Source organism: Triticum aestivum, chromosome 3A, assembly GCF_018294505.1.
Source record: "Triticum aestivum cultivar Chinese Spring chromosome 3A, IWGSC CS RefSeq v2.1, whole genome shotgun sequence".
Lineage (NCBI taxonomy): Eukaryota > Viridiplantae > Streptophyta > Magnoliopsida > Poales > Poaceae > Triticum > Triticum aestivum.
This window is the reverse complement of record NC_057800.1, coordinates 56,123,898-56,147,097: the sequence shown is the minus strand read 5'-3', so window position 1 is coordinate 56,147,097 and position 23,200 is coordinate 56,123,898. Positions and strand designations below refer to the sequence as shown.

Sequence of the window (23,200 nt, the reverse complement as noted above, 5' to 3'; positions counted from 1 at the left end):
AGCTCTGCGCCAGCGGATCATCAGGGTCGCGTTCGGCTTCTGGAGAAAGGCCGCACGTATCGCATCAGCACCGCTCGCCTCCATTCAGCCGAAGGTGAGCCCTGTTCTTCCTTGGATTTCAGCTGTCCGTCCGTCCGAGCTTCCGACGCGAGGGGGAACCCGATCCGGGACGATTCACGGGGAGCCCTGTGTGCTCTGCCCGCCCTTGGTCGCAGACTCTTGCCGATTTCTAGGAAAGATGGGCTGAGTCAGACTTACTGAATAACAACCCCATACGTACCATGTAGCAGCACGCCGCTCCTGCAGTTCAGGCATTGTCTCTCTGCAAGACAAACATGGAGCAATGGCGTGCAAGTGCAACAACCTTTGCATCTGTTATCCTTATCAGTGCTCCCCATGTTTGCTTGCTAGCTAGCTATGCATGTTGCCAAATGGACCTAAGCTAGGGACCGGATCCGGTCCGCCTATTTTGTTTATTAAAAAGATTTTTTACGGTGCATCATACTACCCAATATAATGAGTAGTATTAAATCGATCCAACGGTCTTGGTAATTCTTTATCAGGGGTAAATCTGTCCTTTGAGATTTAACTGCAATGATTCAGTTAACTAATTAAAATATGATCATCTAATTAATTACAATCATCGGAGCGGACAGGCCGTCGTCGCCAAGCTCCACCATCACGACGTGGCCAATAATCGCCGCCCATCAGCATGCAGGGCGCAGCCCCCAACCTTCGCCATCCCAATTCCCAAAGCCGTTTGCAAGCCGCCGGCCCCACAACCTCCGCCGTGCCGACGCTGCCTGCTCTCCTCCCGGCGCGCACATCAGAAGATCCGCTGGTTGAAGTGGCAAGCCTATGTCGCCGCTGGATCGATTCGTTTTGAGTATTTCATCACTAATCCATCACCAATCCACCACACACACTACTAATCCCGCGAGCACACACACATTCAGAACTAAGCTAGCACAGATGCGCACCATCCATCAGCAGGCACACACATCTAACAGTGGAGAGAGAGGTGAAGGACTGAGCTATCTACGTGAGGGAGAGGAAGTCGTTGACTTGACGACGCAGAGAGGAAGTGATCTCAGGGCAGCGGATGGAGGTGTGGTCCGTGGCCTGGGGCTCCGTGCGATTTAGAGAGCAGTTCCTACGCGTCTGAGTAGATCGCCGCCGAACGGCGTGGCGCGGCGCGGCTGCGTCGTCTCGCTAAGGCTGGTCATAGTGGGAGTAACATAGGTAGTAACATAGATGCCACATAAGCAAAAATGGTGATGTGGCAAGTAGTTAATGAGGAGAGAGGCAAATAGAGTAACATAATATGTTACCATCACATAGCGGTTTCCAATGCATAATGAGTCTACAAAGTAATAAATGAAGGCAACTATGTTACCACACCTATGACACTACCCACTATGAAGGTAGTAACATAAACTAGTAACATATGTATGTTACTAGTCTAAGTTACTCCCCACTATGACCAGCCTAAGGTGTGCCTGCGTCAATAACCTCGGCGTGTCCTCGGGGAGCTGAGTTTGATTTGTGAACTACCCAAAATACCCTTAATGCCTTAATATACTGCACAAATTGTGCGGTAGTATTGATCAATCTGGTGCGTTGGTCCACTAAAGTGGATGGCCCATATATCTTAGATGTACTGTAAAAGGTCTCTTATTAAAGGAGGAGAACCCATATTTCATCAGTCTCAACAAGGAATTATCTAGCATGTTCTCTTGAATTTACCTCCCGAAGCTTTGCGCACACAAAGGGTGAATTCTCTCATATCATATGTAGCCTTCACAACAGCTTGTTTCAGTTCTCTTCTTTCATGGAAAGAAATGTAATTATTTTCAGTTAACCGGGATGCTGCTTTGAGGTGCAAACTTGAAAAAGGATATTTGCCTAAGGGCGTCAACTACACCTAGATTATCAAGAACTGGAATTTCATACTATTTGGCAACAAGTTCACACATTAGCCAACACCATTGACTAGTTAACAATGCAAGAACTTGTCCGCCACGCAGGTACACGAGCTGATTTCTTGTGACTCCAGGCGCAACCCAAGCACAAGGGCTGACAAAATAGGAGGTGTGCCGGCCATGGCGTCCTACTGCTGTTTTAGGAAATCAAGGACTCGTTTGCCAAGCTTTACTGTACCACGGTATCGGTTGATAACGCTCCAAGACATGCTTTGCCTGATTCTTCGTCCAGAAGGTGAAGTGGTTGCCATCGAGGGCATTGGCGGCTTGGGAAAGACATGGGCGGCAAAAGAGGCATTTGAAACCGCAAGGAACTCTAATCGCTTTGATACCTATATCTGGGTTTCATTGTCTACAAGTTGTAGTCTGAGACGGTGCACTGAGAAGATTGCCACATGTCTTTTAATTGACATTGGTGCAGAACTGTTATCGTCGAGAATTAGGGTGATGATCAAGGAGCATCTCACGAGACGAAAGTTCTTGTTGGTTCTCGACAATGCTTATTTTGTCGAGGAAAACATCTTAGGGAAATTGGGGATTCCATGTCCTCGAGAGCAGAGTTTAGGTTCAAAGGTCATTGTGACCACAAGAACCGGGAGGACAGTTTCAGTCATGGATCCAGCTATACTTATATCGCCAAAACCACTCACAGATCAGGCCTCATATGACCTACTGCGCGAGAAGATCGGCAAGGATATTGATCTGGAGTTAGTTGACAACTGTTTTGGCATGCCATTGTCGATTATCTTACTGGCTGGGGCACTGTGTGATATGCCTGCACAAGAGTCGAGCAAGTTAATAAGTGAAGCTTATGTGGCTCTAGGACCCAAGATATCAGTGTTCACCACAATGGTTCGCCTTGTAAAGTTTTGTTACCGTCGGCTTCCTAGTGATACTGCCAGGCGCTGGTTCCTATACTGCCTACTCTTCCCTGACGATGAAGCAATTCCTGTCTAAGACCTGATCATTTTATGGAAGCTGGATGGTATCATTCAAGAAGCTAGAGATTCTCATGAGGCTAACTATTATGGTGAGGAAATTCTCCATGTGCTTTTAAAGCATGGTTTGATTCATTTTGAGGGTGACCATCATATCCGCATCCATGATGTCATCAGAGAGACGGTATCACAAGTTGGACGTGAGAATGGCTATGTGGAGCAGCCTGAAAAATACCCCAACAATGACATTCCATTTGAGTATCTTCTTGCCAAGTTTGGCAGAAGGATTTCCTTGATGAACAACACAGTGAAGGAAGAACTCCGTGCAAGCCCAAGTCATGAGTGCTTTTCAACTTCGACGCTACTTTTAAGAGGGAACCGCCATATGAGAAGTATATCGGAAGAATTCTTTTGCCGCGTGGGAATGCTTAGAGTGCTAGACCTGTCCTTCACTCCAATCAGAACCCTTCCCCAGTCCATTTCTCGTCTGTTTCACCTCCGGTTGCTGCTACTGGTTGGATGTGGACACTTGGAGAGAATTCAGCACATAGGCTCGCTGGAGATGCTGGAGGCACTGAGTGCATCAGGTTGTGGCTCCCTAAAAAGGGTAGAATGTGGATCATTTGACCGTATGGGGTTGCTCAAGATCCTCGACCTTTCGAGAACTTCTATCGAATGCTTGCCATCCCTGGCTGCGTGCATGGAGCTTAACCAACTTCTGCTACAAGATTGCCCATGCCTCAAGTTTGAGCAAACTACAGAAACAAACCACAATTCATGTGATACAACAGCATTTATCAAGTTCCCTTATGGAGTTTCAAAAACAGGTGCCGTCAGTAACCTCCAGATAGGAGTAAGTAAGGATCCGGTGGATTGGAAGGCCATGCTTTGGTTGCCGCGTGGACTTACTTTCGAGTTGTCTGACAGATTTGGCATGAGGGTCTCTCAAGATGTAAACCAGGACGGAAAAACATACATTTATTCAAGTCAGGCCAACTTCGCTCAGTCTTTGTCTTTGGACAAAGACTCTACACTGTGGTCAAACTGCTTTCGAAAGTTTCACATAGTTATCTCCCCTTTAAACTCTGACCAAACAATGGACAATGGCTTTGAAGTATGGAGGACAAAATTTTCTTTGATGGACAGACAGTCAGGTGATTTCGATAGGGTTTTGGAGATAAAATGTGTCAGCAATCCTGATGATCTCGAAGGGATTCTTAGACACGCTGAGCTAATATCATTAAAAAGTATAACACTGACAAATCTGGTATGGACGCTGAATACCGGAAGACTGACAGCAGCACAAGAACTTTGGGTAGAGGACTGTCACCAGCTGGAGAATATATTCTTACTGGAAGAAGTGGCTACAATGGTCAAATTGCAGAATATATGGATCTCTAACATGGATAATTTAGCATACTTCTGCCAAGGGATGGAAGATTTGACTAGTTTCAGTTGTCTGATGCACTTGCTCCTCGATTGCTGTCCAAAACTGAACTTCCTCTTTCCTTCATCCCTGCGCCTGCTGAATCTTCGTAGCCTACAAATAAGGTTCTGTGACAGCTTGGAGAGAGTGTTAGACGAATCGGTCGCCACGGAACATGCTCTTCCGAGGCTACAGTCGCTGCAGCTGTGGGAGCTTCCAGAGCTTAGCTGCATCTGCGGAGGGGTCTTGCCGTCTCTCAAGGACTTGAAGGTGAAGGGCTGTGCGAAACTGAAGGGAATCCCCATTGGTGTCACTGAAAATAACCCATTCTTCGCAACGATAATAGGAGAAACGCAATGGTGGAATGATTTAGTCTGGGTTGATGGAAGTATCAAGCGCTGGATACTGTTTAGGAACTGGGGCCCCTTGCTACCGCATTTTGCAACTGAAGGACGAACCTTCCAGGCTTCTCTTTTTTCCGGTGTTGGCGGTGATGCCTCGCAAGGTGCTCAGAGTTGCTTTTCAGGTGTTGTCTGTTGTCTGTCAGGTAAGCTACTGACAGGAGGTGCAGTGGTGCCTCAGCGTAGCATTTGGCGCCAGCGGCTCTTGATATCGTGACATGACATCAAAGGTGCGATGCTCTTCGGCGGCGTTGTTGCGCTCCTCAACGTGCAATGCAGTCATCCCCAGGGTACTTGCTGGGCAATCGGGGCTGTTTGTGCTCTCTGCTTTATCTTGGGAGAGATGGCTCAGAAATTTCAGAGAGGATCTTACTCTGGTTATCCAGAGAGTACAAAAGCACTCGAATAACTTCAAAGGTTGGATACAACATAATTTGTAACACTTCCTGTACTCTCTGCATACCTGTAAATATTCTCTATGTACATGTTTTTTTAATTTATAAAACTCTGCACTATGATCCTTTCCCTACTGTATTTTGGCAAGAGCATCAGGAAAAAACAGGAGAAAGAGATAATTGGCCAGATCATCAGGGAAAAATAGGTGTCCCTGCATAGGATTGGGGGTTGTAAAATTTATATGGAATGCATTCTTTTGACCTCCACATCTTATAGGGAATCTAACAAGTGTTTGAATTTTGTTCCTTTGAGAACTTCAATGGACTTCCCTCTACTCACTGTCTTCATTCCTCCAAATTTTATGAATTTACTTTGTTGCGCACCATCCAAGGGAATTACTTGGGAAATTTGTTGGAGAATTTGGTCAGCCCATGCAACTCAAATACTCCCTCCATTCCTCTTTATAGTCCCTTGTTTTGTTGTTGCTAAAGTTCCGAATTGTAGTGCGCATTTGCAGTGCTAATAAAGGAACAAAGGGGGGAACAAAAGGAGTATTAGTTTACTCCTGTTAGACATTATTTTCTCGGGGGAAAAAGGCTCATCATACATAACGAATAGTCAAATTACAACAACTATGCATTTTGTGTGTGGCAGTTGATTGATTTGATAGCCACAATTGTGAAAATGTTATGGTGATTTTTACAACTCATGTTAACTTTAGGTACCGCAGAGGGCTGTTTACTCCTTCAGCAAAACAACACCCTTAATTTATTTACTGCCATCTACTTTAAGATTCCCAACTAAATGGCTTGACATAATTGATCCAGTTCCACCTTTCAGTGGTGGCATAAAAGGAGGGAACACGGAAAAGTTATCCCCTTCTAAAAAAACATAAAGTAATCCACTACAGGAACTAACAACAAAAGGGGTCTTCTAGGCTATTGCAAGTTCACATGGATGGATGAATTGCTGAAAAGAAAAGGAGATCCAGTCACACATCCATAATCCCATTCATCACGGACGAGGCTCCTCTGACATACTGCAGGGCGCAGTTGGGCCACTGGCAGGTGGGCCCGAAAGCAAGTTGGCCCACCTGTCAGTGACCCAACTGCGCCCTGCAGTACGTCAGGGGAGCCGAGTCCATTCATCACATGCTTAAGAAAAGGAATCGTGCCCGTCCAACGAAATCAAGCTATTTGCAACTTTACAACCTACCTACCGCTGTACAATTTTTGCCTTGAGATAGATCATATTGACAAAAATAAAAGAATCTCCGGTATGGCTGGTCGCGTCACTCAACCATACAAACTTCTTCCTGCAGGAGTCGTCCATACAGGCGCGTCAAGGTTGTTGTCTACTGCTGCATTTACCCAGCTCTTTCGATGTCAATTGCTCCCTGCACGCGGTATCATGCACAGAAGGTAAGATTTTTTCTAAAGAAAAGTACTAGTAGGATTCGACAAACTGAATGGAATAACAACACAAACTTGCAAAACTAGATATAGTACTATAGTGCACAAAATTTATCAGTAGACACTATTAAAAAGGGGCATTTAATTTACCACATCAGGATGATCTCTCATCGTTCTGGTAGCAATCGAGGTAGCTCGTCTAGTCGGTTTTCTTTTCTTGTGGAAGGATTCATGGAGAGAATCCATCATTGAAGCTTCAGGGTACTTGCCACTTCTGTCACTTGGATCCAAGTTGCTAGGGCCCCAGGTATACATCACAAACTTTCTCACCTATAAACAACAAAATCAGTATCATTTATTAATCAGAGATGCAGCCCCATGGATGCCATGTATATTATATGATGTTCATCGTTGGACCAAGCAATGCTTCACCTTATCCCAATTCTGTTGAGCTCGCCGTTTGCTCAGAATTTTCAGCATTCTTGTATCCTCATTACGGAGCTTCTTTATCCTAGCTTCACACTGAAGAGTCCAAATAATAGTCAGTTGCATACCAAATCAGTTTACACGTCGTCGCATGCTTATTCCTTTTTTTCAGTGTCACAAAGTAAAAAAAAACAGTAAATTGTCCATGAACTTACTTGAGCCATGAGGCAGAGAAATATCGCTATACTGAAGGCATAAAGGCCACCAATACTCGCAATTATACTGACTGCATGAAACAATCGCTATTAGATGATAGAAATGGAAACTGCACAAATTAGGTAGCTAATGCTCAAATTCACAACCCATATAACTGCCAGGGTGTTCTGTTGGACACTTGGGCCAACTTTCTCACAAGTGGGCCCTCATTATAACCACAAAAGTATGTATCTACGGGGCGCGCAACGGCACAAGGCTATTGTTTATGGCCTATTTGGTGTGCAGGCATGTGGAAAATCGTCTTGAGAAATATCACACAACCTATAAGTTGCTTCTGTTTTAAGTACTTTCATATCTGGAGAAGAAATTCAGGATTTGTTGCCGTGCCAGGGATTCAGGGTTAAGCTACTTTTAGTCTCAGGAAATAACAATGGAGGATGGTTCTACTAAGTGAAACCCGCTGTGAGCTGGAAGCAAATTTCCTATATGCTACAAGTAGAAAGCCTTTTGTAACCATATATTCATATCTGCAGTAACATGATCAGTTTAAACTAGTATAACTATAACTATGTTTAACCAAATCAAACAGCTAGATCAAGATCAAATTTAATTAGCCACACACTACTAAATACATATCCTCTAGGATTTGGAAAACCTATCATGGAGCAAATGTTTGATACTATTCATATGGTAGTTAGTAGTTCAATCTGAAGCAATATTGCTATAATAATCCATAACCATAAGCAATCGGTTACTAGCAAATCATGCGCACAGCAAAAAAGACTTGGGCACTAAATAGACTGGAAAGATAGCACATACAGAGTATCAAACAGAAAAATGCTCAGCCTTGTCATCATAAGAGACTCACCTGGGCCTATGACACTTTCGTTACTAATCTCCACGATGTAATCTGAAAGATAACTTATGTAGAGCGTAGTATTTAATACTCCATCTGTAGGGTTCTGCAGGGAAGCATTCAAGCTGCTGACATCCGAAAAGGTAGACCCTGGAGTGAAGTCCTGAAGCAGCGGCTGCAAGAGCTTCAAGTTGTTAAGTTTGTTGTATATCTGGGGAAACAGCTGAATCTTGAGCACGTTGGAGTCTCTCCCTCTGAATGTCTTGAGCTTCTCGTCGCCATAGTTGTCAGAGTTTATGGTCCCACTGACAAAGCTCACGTGCTCATCGTCCCCGGTTTGCTTGGTAGTCAGGTTGAACTGGAAGCCAACAGCTATCGCCGGTCGCCTCGGCAGGTCAACAAACTGCCAGGACACGTAGTGGTCCCTTGGAGGCATTCTGCAGCCGCTGCACTTGAGCGTGATAGACGGCCCCTGGCTCGTGTTCTGGCAACTGTAGGTCAAGAGCGTCGAGAGAGGCAACACCCTGAAGTCCATGAACCCGGGCGTCCCCATCGCGATCATCGAAGGCGGGGTCACTTGGGAGCAGGACATGCTCGAGATGGTGGTGATGTGGAACTCGATGTCGTTGACGAAAGCCAAGAGATCAGGAGCGTTGGCCGGCTTGACTCGATGCACTTCGATGTTGCGCCTATTGATGGCTTGGTACAGCAGCCTGCATCAACACATTTCGAGTGAGCATCACTCCAGTTGAGTATTGTACTAGACTAGATGAATTTTGTGAAGCTCACTTACACAGTGACTAATCCAATGAAGAGTATGAGGGCAGCAACCGAGCACATCCCACCCAGCTCTGTCTTCCTCTTCTTGAGCACTTGCTGGTCAGCCTACATTTGGACAGCAATTGCAACCTACTTTCAGATCAGAAAGATATATTATGGATATGCTGATTGCGACAAGAGTACACGTGTGTTACACAGCAGGCAAATAATGGTAAAAATTTCAAAAGGCAATCCCAATTCGCCACACGGAAGCAAGCAGCCAACCAGGAGGAAAAGTAGGAGGAAACGCTTGGGGGAAGGCGAAGCAATCCAAGACGCCTAGGCGAAGCAAACGAAGCTGTAACAGTAATTTTATTTATTTATCCGGAAATTCCTACTTTGCTTGCTTGATTAATTACTGAATGTGTGGCACAAGAAGGGAAAGCAATCGATGAATGTGTGGATGCTTTGGCCTCTGGAAATAATGTGTGCAACGAAAAAGGAAATCAATCAACCAATGGATGTTAGTGAGGAGTAGTACTGACCGCCCAGTGCTGGGTGTCGAAGATGCAGTCGAGGCGGCTGATCCAGAAGCGGGCGCGGAAGAGCTTCTTGTTGCCGGAGGGGTCGCGGCCGGCGAGCCTGGCGGCGGCGCAGAAGGCGAGCCAGGAGAGGAGGGTGACGAGCGCGGTGAAGAGGAGCACGGCCTGGGACTGGGTGAGGCGGCGGACGGCGTCGAGGGAGAGGACCGGGGCCAGGAAGTAGAGCGTCTGGTTGCGGGACCCGGCCCCGACGGCCCCGACCTGCCAGTCGGCGAAGGTGTTGCCGTCCCCGGACGCCGGGAGGGACACGCAGGCCGTGCCGTTGGGCGACAGGTAGTACCCCGGGTCGCACGCGCACAGCGTCGCGTTGTAGGCGAACATCCGCGCCGCCGCGCACGCCGCCGCCATAGCCGCCGCTCCGCCCCGGCTCTGCTGCTTGGGCCAAGAAAGTCGGTCACATGGACGGAGACGGCAAGATGGGGGAGGGGGACGAGGTGAAGGCGACGGACTGCTTGATTGCTTGGGTCTAGGGTTTGGAGGAGGATGGAGCTGGGTCTGGAACTGGAATCGGATGCAATCTCTGCTGGGCGGAGAAAGGCGGAGGAGGAGGGGAAGAATCCTCCAGGAGGGAGGAGGGAGGAGGATGGGGAGGCAGCTTAGCAGAGCTGGGCTGAGCAAGGATTGGCTGGCTGGGCTGCCTTGGCTGACTCAACAAAAGTGAAAAGGAATGCTGGTAGGAGTAGTGGTGGGTTAAAAAGGAGCCTCCCCTAGGATACTGTTTTACCCATCTGATCTGATCTCTCTCTTTAGACTTGCTTTGTGCTATAATTGAGCAGCAATAATCCACATTTAGCAGATACATTGAGCAAGCCTAGAATGCACGCACGTGTTGCAGATTTAACTTCCTCTGTAAAGAAATGCAGTACTGGGAGTGCAAGACTTTTTAGATCACTAATCGGGGGAGTATGTTTTGTGAGCTAACCATGCGCTGTCGATATCAAAGTTATTGACCCAAACTTGTGGTCTTCGGTCGTCGTTGACCTGGCCAATTTGTGGAGGCTAGACTTAGGTTAGCTGTTTTTTTCCTGTTTGAAATCTAGGTAACATTTCCTGGCTTTTGGGTCAACGTTCAACCAAAGAGACAAAGAGAGAAAGAGAGATAAATACAAACAAAAAATTGCACTAGTATTTCACTAAAAATGCACAACTCCAAAAAAAGGCAACTTAGGCTTACTAGGGCCATGTGCGCAGAGGATCCCGACGGTGACGATGTGCGTCTAGTGGATGACGGCGAGGAGTGGAGGTGTATGGGCCACCAGTGGTGGTGGCCCTTGGTCTTGGCCTACACGAGCTACCGAGCAGCTAGGGTTTTCCATTTGCCTTTCATACTTTTGTGCCACCGATGAGAAATCCCTTGGTGATACGTAAACTTAGTGGAGCTGATACAAAGGGTTGACTCTGGTTCGGGGCAACATTCACCTTGGAAGTTGGAACCCCTCGCATTTGATTGGGTCCGACTTGGAACTACGGCCGGGCTCTCGATTTGGTGTGGACTAAATCAGGTTGCTTCCTGGACTTGGATGTAGCGTAGGGGAGTGTCGTGTCGATCCACCTCCATCGGTTCATGCATATAATGTGCCAATAACCAGCGTACTGCAAGAGATGGATGAACGTGTATGGGTACATTTGGTGCACCACACCTCCGTGGGGATAAATCTACTCGAATAGTCATGTTCTTGGACGACTTGGATCTTGTTGACTTAATCACAGAACAACTTTAACCTTAGTAATTAAAACTTGCCAACTGTTTGAGCGCCTCATGGATTCTTCCTCGTGAGAGATGCGAGGGAGGAAGACAAGGCATGCTTAGTTCTTACCGCTAAACCATCCACCCTTCCTTTGAAACATGTCGCATAACTAGCTTAGGTATGTTGTAAGCCTTGCGAGTACATCTATTTCACCCACATGACATGCATGTTTCCACGTGGAGTTGTGTGAAAGTGGCGCCGTTGGTCATCAGGGTGCTACATGAGCCGTTCGTCACTTCATATATAATATAATCCATGAACAAGAAATTGCACTAATATTTCACTAAAAAAGCACAACTCCAAAAAGGGTAACTTTACGGTTACCGGTGTGCCAATTTTAGTGAATGAGATTTTCAAATATTTTCAGGCAATTGAAATTCAGCAAGCACGTAAAATCAAACAATTCCTTTTATTTTCCTCTCGGCCTATTAGCTTCCTCTTAGATGTGTGCAATTATGATATACAGTAATATACAAGGTCTAAATGATTCAGGAGCCATTGGGGCTGACTGTATTAGATGGTCAAGAACTCAAGATCGTTTGCATGTCACCAACCCTTATTTCTTATAGAAGTATGGGTGTTGATACCCTCCTCATTTTAATATACTTTTATATAACCATAGAGGTTTCAATAAAGAAGATCGTACCGAGATTGATCTTCTGCTTGAACGTGGACAAATCTGCTAAGAAACAAGCAGCTACCTACCAACCAAGAACCAAACTAAACAGACAAACAAGGGGAACAACGACAACAACCAGCCTCCCAGTTGTCGTCGGTGTTTGCTTGCATATATATCTTGAGTTTTTTTTACAGTACATCATACTACTCCATATAACGGGTAGTATTAGTTTGATCCAACGGTCATAATGAATCAGGCAAAATTCTCCTCAAAGACATACTGGTTAATTTTTATGAGAATTAATTAAACCGACTTCTTGTGATGCGGCTGTCTGTATTCGAGACCAGCTTCTTGTGATGCGGCTGTGGTCATGGAGAGGGACGGACGTCGCGGGGGGAACACGGTCAGTGAACTCCGACGACTCGAGGAATAGTCCCTCCCAACACGACGGACCTGAGGAATTTGTTCCACTACGTCCTCGCCGTAGCTGGCCCTCCCGCCAGCACACAACAGAAACAAACAATGAACTGCCAAAAATGCACCTAACTAATTAATATACTACCAAAAATTTAGTGTAGTATCGAACCATGAAAATATACTGTCGAAATTTGGTTGATGTATCGTAAATGGACTCGTATAGTTTCGCCTTGGGCCCCTGAAATCTCAGGATCGACCCTGTGCACACCTTCGGCAGATCGAGCCCGATGTCACACTCGCGACGCACTAGCATGGACGCCAATACGCTTGACCACCGGCTAGCCATCACAGACGGACGCCGACAGCACGGCATGCATGTGGAATGCCAAACGAACGCAAACTAAGAGCATCTTCAGCCACGCCCCCAAGGTCATTTTTTAACACCACGTCTAAAAATCAGCCCAGTCGCACCCCAGAAGCCCCTTTTCGCCGGTTTGGGCCGAAACTGGCGGCGGCGGACTCAGGCCGAACCTGATGTGCTGGGGGCGCCCGGGGCGCCGGGGAAACTGATTTTAGCGTGAAAGAACGGCGAGCCCGCCGAGTCAGCGACCCCTGCGCCTCGTCGTCCTCATCGCCTCGATTTTCCGCGAGTAATCAATGCAAGGCTGCCGCCGGTCAGTCTTCCATTGATTCCTCACAGGCGATGCGGTGAGGCGACGCGCCCCCTCCCCGCCGCGCGTACACACGACGCCGCCCCCGGCCGCTATATAAGCCGCCCCTGCCTCGCCGGTGAACACACCCAGCCCGGAGCCCCCTCTCTCCCCGTGCATGCACAGACGATGGGCGAAAGGTTCCCCAGCGATGGGGCGGTGGCCGATGGCTTCGGCCGCCGCTCTCTGCACGAGTGAGAAGCGCATCTTCTCCACGAAGCATACTACCCGGCGCCTCCTGACATGCGCGCGCCGGGGCGGTGGAGGCTCAGCCCCGAGGGCGTCCCCGTCCCCCCGCTGCCCGACGTCGAGCACCCCCACTACTTCCAGGCCAAGATCGACCGTGCGCGGGCGTCTCTGTCAGAGGAGGAGCGAGCCCTCCCGTAGTACGACGCCGGCAACCACGGGGCGTGGGCGGCGTTATTCTAAGCTGGCAGGCAGAGCGGCTGGCCTCCACCAACAACGTGCCACTGGCGAGGGGGCGCAACAACAGCGATGTCCGCCGCCTGTGGTGGGGCGCCCCCGGCGCATGCTGCACGCCGTCCTCGAGTACCTCGAGGGTGGCAACGACCCGCCGTTGACGTACCCGGCCGCCCCAGTCCCCCGCCGGACATGCGGTCCATGGGTGATGAGGAGGATGCTGGGCGGGTCCTCCTCCTCCTCCCGCTCCTCCTCCCACTCCCCCGGGGCACCGATGCTCTTAAGCGTAAACGCCGCTCGGCCGGCGCAACCACGGCGTCGTCATCAATGAGGGTAGCGGCGGTTTATCCTCCCGCCTCGTCAGGCCGAAGACGGAGCCGGGGCTCGGCCCCGTGAAGCACGAGCACAACGACGAGGCTGCCATCGACGACAAGGCCGCCATGAAGTGGGCGCGGGAGGACTGGGCGCGGACGGACCCCGTGAAGCACGAGCACAACGACGAGGCTGCCATCGACGACAAGGCCGCCATGAAGTGGGCGCGGGAGGACTGGGCGCGGACGGAGTTGGAGCGCCAGCCCCGCGCCCTGGAGGAGATCGCCACTCGGCGCCGTGGCTGTGACGAGGGAGGCGTCGTCGTTCTCGAGGACAGCGACGACGAGGTGCCACCGCCGGCCAAACCTGTCCGCGAGGGGGACCCCGGGCAGGGGTCCAGCAGGGACGGCCGCGTGAAGAAGGAGAAGGAGGACGACGACGGCAGCGACTTCGGCGTGTTCAGCTAGTTCTTCGGCCTATAGGCGCGGCCTTTTTTTCCTTCTTTTTAGTAGACTTATTGTTATGTCTCTATATGTAAAAAAACTGTGAACCGCCTAAATATCGCCGAATGTATGCCGTGTTTATCGAAATTTGCCCAATTATGTTTTTTTAAATGTCTGGGGCCAACCTGGGGTGGCGGCTGGGAAGCCGATCGCCCCCACGCCGGAAATATCACCGGTTCGTTCCCAAGCGGCGCTTTTTTCTAGCCCGGGGGCGAACGGCTGGAGATGCTCTAAGCCGCTTGGCGAGCCTCCTCTGCGGCCGGACTTTAGACTGTTGTATGGGTCCCCTCGATTTATGTAAAAAGTGGAATTAATTCTAAAACTTATACTTCTCGCCAAAAGAAAAAATTGTTTTGCCAGATTGCACAAAACGGACAATACAGTGCCTTGGGGGTGTCAAAGTCTTCTAAAATGACATATGAAAAAAATACAGTGAAAACATTTTGTTGATTTTCTTTCTTCTTCTTTTTGAATCACAACCAAAGTCACCATTGTAATTTCTAAATCGATGACTTGGATAGCCGGTAATCATTTTCAGTTTCACCAAATTCACGCAAAGAAAACTAAAGCAGAAGAGTCAGATTGCACAGAGACAAAATGAGCAAGGCCATAGAAGAACCAAGATTTTCACACACCTCTTAGGAAATTGTTCTAAAATATTCACCATGTATTAAAAATATCTATCGTGTTTTTCAGCTAAATGTTTTAAGAAAGGCTGACGTCTATTACTCCCACGGTTCCAAAATACTTACACGACAAGTACTTTGGAACAGAGGGAGTAGGAAACTATTCATCTTGTATTAAAAATGCTCATTATGTATTTAGAACAAATTCACTATATTGTTAAAATATATTTTTGGAATATGTTTCTAAAACCATGCCTACGTGGCCAAAACAGACGGGAATTGGATCCTGACGCTTATGACAAGCGTCCGTGTTGGACATGGCCTGACATCACCAACTAAAGAGTTGACACTTCGATCGATTAGCATCACTCTCTACTATCACTAATAAAAGAGATAGAATGACACTACAAGCAGGATTCCCGTTCACCATGATTAAAGAGTCCCTGGACAATGCAATTTTTTTTTTATCTATTGGATGCCTTCACGTGAAGTCAAGATCAAACGCCCTGCTGTTAATTCTTCCTTTCTACTTGTGTGTGTGCGCACGAGCGTGCGTGCGTGGCTGCTTCTGTAACTTTGGAGGATTTTCTTCAGTTCCTGCCTTGTTATATAAAACTTGAACGCTTAGCCGCCACCAAATCTTTCCTACCAATGTCAATACCATATTTGGTAGAGACGCCCTTAGCAGCCATTGTCGCTTAGCTCATTAGATGGCACAGCTGACTTCTAAGCTTGTATTTTGATATGATACGCACGGGCCGTACAGAGGATTAATCTTTTGAGATTCTTCAGCGCACTACATGCCAAAACTGGGTATTATTTTGCAAACTTGAGCATCAATAGAAATGTGAAGAATCCAAGGTCAACGTCTCTTCCATTCCACGCGATAACGTGAAGGACTTACAGTTACATCCTCTACCAAGTTTGATAGTAAAAACATAGGAGGATCATCAATCTTAATAAGCGTGTGAGCTGCTTTGATTGCTTCCCCAGAACTTGGCGTCGAGTGTCCGGCATAAAAGTTGTTTAGGGCTTCGGGCTCTTTGATTCAAAGGATTGTAAAAGTAATTTTGGAGGATTCCAATCCTCGGTAATTTTTCCTACATGAGTTGTTTGATTCTTAAGATTAAAATTTATATAGGATTTTCACCCTTAGGATTCATTTGTACTAAAATTTGCATTATTTCAACCTTTTGTGAAGAATCCTACTTCCTCCGTTCCGAATTACTTGTCTTGGATTTGTCTAGATACGGATGTATCTAGACTCATTTTAGTGCGAGATACCTCCGTATCTACACAAATCTAAGACAAGTAATTTGGAACGGAGGGAGTATATATCTAAGGAAGTCATTCCCACTAACTTACTTATCTTAACATGTAAGTTACCCCACCATACAACTATCAATCAGATAATTAAGGCCCACCTAGAAATGCAATCATGCATGAGAAAAGACCCACTAGCACATTCAACCATGCATTGAAACATGTTTTTCATTCAATTATTCTACTTATATTCAATAAATATTGTTACAACTATACCTAATCAAAAATAATAAGTCATATTTACTTTTAATTTTGGCTCTTGTGTTATCAACTCAATTTTTCATCAATCAATTCCCACAACAACGCGTGGGGTATCCTCTAATTCTATATTTTTCATGTGCACAATTAAACATCCAAACATACTTGTAGTATTTAAGGTGTCATGACATTCTATTCGTATGTTTTCCCTATTCTCGTGGTTTAAAATTCATGAGAATCAAGAGGCCCTCAATAAAAAATTGTATACCATGCTAACATGTAGCGAAGTACAATAAAGCCTCTCCCAATCCTTCTTCTGAGCCATTGTTCTCCAATAGTAGAAGAATTTGTTGTTTCCGGCCTCTGTGCCAAAATGCATACACAACCTTTAACGGTGTGTCTGGCAACTTTTTTCAAGGGGATTCAGATTTAAGAGGAAGGAGTGATGGTGGGATTAGACATGTGACATCTCATTTTAATCCCCATCATTTGTTTGGCAGCGGAATGATAAGAATATTTGAGAATTTAAGAGAGATGTTTATTCCATTATTTGGTTAGTGGATATTCATAAATGATTAAGAAAAAAGTAAGAGATGACAACTTAAGTTACATTGAAGGTTCAAGATCTCGTTGAATCATTTCTATCCCTATTTTCACCCCTTCCCCGTTATTAAAATGGTGGGGGTTGTTAGACTCTAAACTCCCACTCCCTATCCTTTTAGATCCCCAGTCCCTACAACCAAACAGGTGGGTTCGTATCTTATAACCCGAATTCCTATTTTCTTTATCTAATTAGCTCCAACCAACCAAACAAGATGTAGTTTTAATAAAATAGAGGCAAAAAATGTCAAATAGAAAGGAAAGTACAAACCTGAAATAGCAAAGCATAAGAAATCAAAACGCCGAGTCTATAGAAGGCTTGCCAACTATGGTTAGAGCATCTCTAACCCATCCCCCAATATTCTTTATAACTACAAAAAAATGTAACTATAGGTAGTTAGACCCATCGAACTCAGCAACAAAACCACTTCTATTCAGGATAGAGACGTAATAAAAGCATGCATTTTGATCAGCGTGCAAGTTGTCTGGTTTTAAAATTAAGGAACAAAAGCTGCACTTGTCAATTAGTTGGGGGACTAAAATAAACTTTTGTCTATTCATATTATTTTTCATAAACCTGGTTAAATTTTGTAAATTTTGTCTTTTTTACGAAAAGATCAGATCTATTGTAAAGATTCACCGGAAGTAAAATTTGACTTGCATTAGAAGTTAGAAGAATCTAATAGGCACTGTATTTTGATCCCAGAGGAAATACTGAGTACTCCATAACGGACAAATGAAGCACACCCGAAACAGGTGACTTATATTAGAAATTGGAACAATCAAATAGGCACTGTCTCCACTGCAGCCTTCATCACAAGGCTTATAAGATGGGCTCTCTCGCTGTTCTTCCCAGGTAAAATAGTGAGCTTTGTGCAATACGAAGTAATTCCACGCTGATGGAGCTAACCACAGCCACCCTCCTGCTCATCTCATTGCCTTTGATCCTTTTGTCGTCCTTATTACTTGGCCGCAAATCCAAAGCAGCAAGGCCTCCTGGTCCATGGAGCCTCCCGTTCATCGGAAGCCTACACCACCTCCTCACGCCACTGCCGCACGTCGCTCTCCGTGACCTGGCCAAGAAGCACGGCCCGGTGATGTACCTCAGGCTGGGCCAGGTGGACGCCGTCGTCATCTCCTCGCCGGCGGCTGCGCAGGAGGTCCTCCGGGACAAGGACCTCAGCTTCGCGTCGCGGCCCAGCATCCTGGCCTCGGAGATCTGCCTTTACGGGAACCTCGACGTCGCCTTCGCGCCCTACGGCGCGTACTGGCGGACCATGCGCAGGCTCTGCACGACGGAGCTCCTCAGCGCGCGCAAGGTCCGGCAGTTCGCGCCGGTCCGGGGCGGCGAGATCATGCGCCTCGTCGAGACGGTCCGCTCAGCCGGCCGAGGTGGTGAACCCGTGAATCTCGGCGGCCTCGTGATGGCGTGCACGAACACGGTCACGGCGAAGGTGGCGTTCGGCGAGGGGTGCGCAGGGGAGCTGCAGGCGCAGTTCCTTTCGGCGATCGAGGTGATTCTCAGGAGCAGCGGGGGCCTCTGCGTCGGGGACCTCTTCCCGTCTCTGTCGTTCGTCGACGTCGTCAGTGGGATGAAGCGCCGGCTCTGGCGAGCACGCCGGCAGCTTGACACGGTCCTTGACAAGATCATCGCGGAGTGCGAGGAGCGGCGAGAGCAGAACAAGACCGGAGACGACGAGGACCTCCTGAGAGTCTTGCTTCGGGTCAGGGACGAGGGGCAGCTCGAGGTCCCCATGGGCACCACTAACATCAAGGCAGTCATAGCGGTGAGTGGACTGATAATACCTAACTGCTCTCAAATGCTAGCATGAAACGGGATTTTCATCCTTGTGCATGTAAACTCCGTGACATGGTTTTCACTTCCACTTTCAGAAATATTTGCAACAAAATCACTAGAATTCACTTTTCAGAAATATTTCAGCAAGCACCAAAATAAATTCAGTCAATACCAGTGACTCGATTTGCATTTCAGCCAAAGGGCTGAATCATTCACTTAAAATATTCAACTAGATATTTGGAAGATTTGAGAAAATATTTGAATTTTCATGTAGTTCTGAAATTGCCAAATTATTTTGACCGAAAGGTAAACATTTCTGTGTCAACAAAATTATGGAACTTCAATCAATTTCTTAGACATCTCACTGAAAGTGAAAACTATGCTTTGTGACCGACTAATTAGGATATGTTCGCTGGAGGGACGGAGACGACTGCATCAACCACCGAGTGGGTCATGTCGGAGCTCATAAGGAACCCAAGCGCAATGGCCAAGGCGCAGAAGGAGGTGCGGTGTGCATTCAACCACAAGAACCCAGAAGACCATGAGGCTCACATGGAAGAGCTATGCTACACAAAGATGGTAGTTAAGGAGGCCATGAGGCTTCACCCGGTGGTTCCGCTCTTGCTCCCCCGTGTCTGCAGGGAGACCTGCGACGTCCGCGGGCTCAGGGTCGAGGAGGGCACTCGCGTCTTCGTGAACGCATGGGCGATGGCGAGGAGCCCTGAGTACTGGCAGGATGCAGAGGAGTTCAGGCCAGAGAGGTTCGAGGACAACGCGGCGGACTACAAAGGCACGCAGCTAGAGTACCTGCCATTTGGAAGTGGAAGGAGGATGTGTCCTGGGAACATCTTTGCATTGGCCTTGGTAGAACTCGTCGTGGCACGACTTCTGTACTATTTCGACTGGAGCCTCCCTGCCGGAATGCAGCCGGATGAGCTGGACATGGACATCGTTGTAGGCTTGACGGCAAAGAGAAGCAACCAGCTGCTCCTGGTGGTGTCACCATATAATGTGCCGATCCACAAGGAGATTGATGAATGCAAAGCTCACTGATGTTCATTAGTAGTATAGTATAATAAATAAGTCGTAGGCATCCCACACCGGATAGTATCATATTGCATTATATTATTTTAGTTACTACCATCCTGTTGTATAGTATATATCATAGTATCATCTTATTTATTCGATTTTACAATCTTAATGTAAAGTTCTGTACAAGATCTATTTACCATTTCCTTGTTCGGTGATCTATGATACTTATACCTGGCCATCCCTCGGGCCGGGCCGAGCTTCAGGCCGGGCCTAACCAAGTTCAAAGCAAAAAACCAAGGCCCGGGCCCTGCCCGGCTGAAGCGTCGGGCCTAAAAATTAGGCCCAAGCCCGGCCCATCACTACAAAAGCCCGTCGGGCCTTGGGCCTCAGGCCCGGCCTCTTCACTAAATAGCAAATATGACCGGCTCAGGACCGGGCCCGGCCCAGCCTTCAAGCTTAGAACATAGGCCCAAGCCTAGGGGGCCAGGCTCGGGTCATGTTGCTGAAAGCTTTCGTCGACTGTAGCATTGTTTGCACTATTTCACAATATAGATCACTATAGCAATGAAGCAAGTACGGGGCCTAGTGCTAGCCTGGCTCCGCCCCTAGGTAGAAATATGTGTGCTGTTTTTAATTACACAGTTAGTCCTTAGCGAATCGTGTGTGCGGTAGCCGGTAGGGATTCATCACACACGCTGTGAGCTGAGAAATATTTCTGATCTTAAGGTTGATCGACATTTCGCTTTCTCAAACCATGACCCGTAGAGAAGAATTTTCTCACTAATTTAATCCCTGCCATTTAAATTCTTCAGAATTTGAATTTGAAAGTAGGCAATCCCTTATTTCATATCCATCATATACACACCCTATTTACAAAGGTTCAATAACCAATGCATAATTCAATTCTCAGGTAGCATATGCTCAAGAATTACTGAAGCACCACATAAACAATGATGAACCACCATAGTATTAAAGATGATAAAGAGAGAGACGAAAAATATTCCAGTTGCCAGGGAAGCGAAGAGGAATGCCCATACTGTGCCCTCTGCCATGCCGAAGGCACACAGGACTTTAGTCCAACCCTTTGTGATGGTCGTCCGCCCATCCTTCACACTCTTCATTATTTGTAGCAGATCCTGCCCCCCCCCCCTCCCCGACCAGGCCGGGCCAGGTCGGGCTTTTTCAGGCCGGGTCGGGTCGGGCTGGTCGGGGCATGTATCCCATGCCAGTTGTAATGATACTGCTATCTTCTCTTTCTTATTTAATTACAATGTCATATCATCTACGTGTTAAATTGGCAGTGCATGATATTTGTTATGATGCCTATACTAGGAGAGGTAAACCCTAGTAATTTGACTCGCCCCATCATGAATGAGTGAAACCAAGCATTATGCTATTGCACATTACAACATGCCCTTTTGTTCTGCCGTATGATAGAAGCCAACGATCGTTCACCTCGGGAGTTGTCCAATCTTAGTCTATCAAATCTGGGCAGCATAGCTGCGGGAGGCGGAGGTACGGATCGTGAAGAAAAACATTTATTGCGTACATGCAACATTTGTGTGTGTGATAAATCCCCAATAACCACTGCAGAAAAATTGTCGAGAAAAAGCTTTGCGCGTTGCAACACCAAAGAAAGCTTGCAACGTGAATGCAAAGTTTTTGGCATAAACCAAGAATCGTTGCAGAATGTAGCCCATGCATTGTTTGTAGCAGAACACACGTGAGCACGCAACGTGTTGAGAAACTGCATATAACATCACAATCCACAAAACTTGGAGATTGACCTTGCTGCCAGGGGTCATCAGAGTCTCGTCGGCACTGGATCGTACGATTTTGAACCCCTTCTCCCTTGGTTCAGACAGGCTCTCAACATGGTGAACACCTTTGATGTGTGTGGGATCCAAACAAGGAATAATGAAGTTGGAAGGACACTTGAGGATGGAGATTAGCCCTAATGGAAGGGATGAGTGTAGGATATAGACCATGGAGGGGTGGCGGTGAAGATGGAGGCGAAAACGCACGAGCTAGTATGCACTACGAGTGTCATGCTATATTTTATTCCACAATCCATATGTAACATGAAATAATGATATTAATGTGCTAATGATGAACTTCTATCAATCGTTTCATCACCATAACCTATACTCAAGGTACTGATCTAATGAACTAGTAAGATGATGCATAATTTAATGTTGAACATATTTGAATACTATCCTCTATCATAGACAAGATCGAACAATAGTGCCACCTCACCTAACTGCCATCCTTGGGTAACAAGACAACCTTTGTAGGGAAGCCCTAACCAAGTATGTTGCTCACTCTTTTAATTCTATATCCACCCTACATGCTATATGGGTCGAGACTTACCGCTAGCTAGTGAGAGCATGAACATGAGATGAGTTTGGTCAATGGATAGTGCACTATCCAAACTACCCACGAGGGTTACACTAGTGCACACATGCCCAGTGCAAATGGTTTAAACCCCCTTCCGCTGACATAGTTTCAAACAGTTGATACGTCTCCATTGTATCTATTTTTCCAAACACTTTTGCCCTTGTTTTGGACTCTAATTTGCATGATTTGAATGGAACTAACCCGGATTGACGCAGTTTTCAGCAGAATTGCCATGGTGTTATTTTTGTGTAGAAATAAAAGTTCTCGGAATGACCTGAAACTTCACGGAGAATATTTTTGGAATATATAAAAAATACTGGCGAAAGAATCTACGTCAAGGGGCCCACACCCTGTCCACGAGGGTGGGGCGCACCCCCTGCCTCGTGGGCCCCCCTCATGCTCCACCGACCTCAATTCCAACTCTATATATTCACGTTCGGGGAGAAAAAATCAGAGAGAAGGATTCATCACGTTTTACGATACAGAGCCGCCGCCAAGCCCTAATCTCTCTCGGGAGGGCTGATCTGGAGTCTGTTCGGGGCTCCAGAGAGGGGAATCCGTCGCCATCGTCATCATCAACCTTCCTCCATCACCAATTTCATGGTGCTCACAGTCGTGCGTGAGTAATTCCATAGTAGGCTTGCTGGACGGTGATGGGTTGGATGAGATTTATCATGTAATCGAGTTAGTTTTGTTAGGGTTTGATCCCTAGTATCCATTATGTTCTGAGATTGATGTTGATATGACTTTGCTATGCTTAATGCTTGTCAGTAGGGTCCGAGTGCCATGATTTCAGATCTGAACCTATTATGTTTTCATGAATATATGTGAGTTCTTGATCCTATCTTGCAAGTCTATAGTCACCTATTATGTGTTATGATCCGTTAACCCCGAAGTGACAATAATCAGGATACTTACCGGTGATGACCGTAGTTTGAGGACTTCATGTATTCACTAAGTGTTAATGCTTTGGTCCGGTACTCTACTAAAAGGAGGCCTTAATATCCCTTAGTTTCCAATAGGACCCCGCTGCCACGGGAGGGTAGGACAAAAGATGTCATGCAAGTTCTTTTCTATAAGCAT

At 46.8% G+C, this 23,200-nt stretch overlaps 2 protein-coding genes and 1 pseudogene across 2 annotated transcripts; 2 read left to right on the top strand and 1 right to left on the bottom strand.

Annotated features, from left to right (window-relative positions):
- Nucleotides 1–2,102: 2,102 nt before the first annotated feature.
- LOC123056763 (disease resistance protein At4g27190-like) lies at nt 2,103–4,964 on the top strand (annotated as a pseudogene).
- Nucleotides 4,965–6,281: 1,317 nt separating this feature from the next.
- On the bottom strand, nt 6,282–10,067 carry LOC123060235 (uncharacterized). Its single transcript, XM_044482839.1, has 7 exons — nt 9,358–10,067; nt 8,847–8,938; nt 8,066–8,766; nt 7,197–7,267; nt 6,988–7,077; nt 6,706–6,885; nt 6,282–6,539 (listed from the first exon to the last, which is right to left on the bottom strand). The coding sequence occupies exons 1-7, from the start codon at nt 9,760–9,762 to the stop codon at nt 6,510–6,512; spliced, it is 1,569 nt and encodes a 522-aa protein (XP_044338774.1). The 5' UTR covers nt 9,763–10,067; the 3' UTR covers nt 6,282–6,509.
- Nucleotides 10,068–17,789: 7,722 nt separating this feature from the next.
- Nucleotides 17,790–19,741, top strand: LOC123057860 (9-beta-pimara-7,15-diene oxidase). Its single transcript, XM_044480737.1, has 2 exons — nt 17,790–18,677; nt 19,091–19,741. Exons 1-2 carry the CDS (start codon nt 17,790–17,792, stop codon nt 19,739–19,741), a joined length of 1,539 nt encoding a protein of 512 aa, XP_044336672.1.
- The last annotated feature ends 3,459 nt before the right edge of the window (nt 19,742–23,200 follow it).

Coding starts and splice junctions, on each gene's coding strand:
- LOC123060235 (XM_044482839.1), bottom strand. CDS start 9,762: ATGGCGGCGGCGTGCGCGGCGGCGCGGATGTTCGCCTACAACGCGACG. Junction 7,078..7,196: donor TTCTCTGCCTCATGGCTCAA/GTAAGTTCATGG, acceptor TGGACTCTTCAG/TGTGAAGCTAGGATAAAGAA. Junction 6,540..6,705: donor TGAGAGATCATCCTGATGTG/GTAAATTAAATG, acceptor TACCGCGTGCAG/GGAGCAATTGACATCGAAAG.
- LOC123057860 (XM_044480737.1), top strand. CDS start 17,790: ATGGAGCTAACCACAGCCACCCTCCTGCTCATCTCATTGCCTTTGATC. Junction 18,678..19,090: donor ACATCAAGGCAGTCATAGCG/GTGAGTGGACTG, acceptor CCGACTAATTAG/GATATGTTCGCTGGAGGGAC.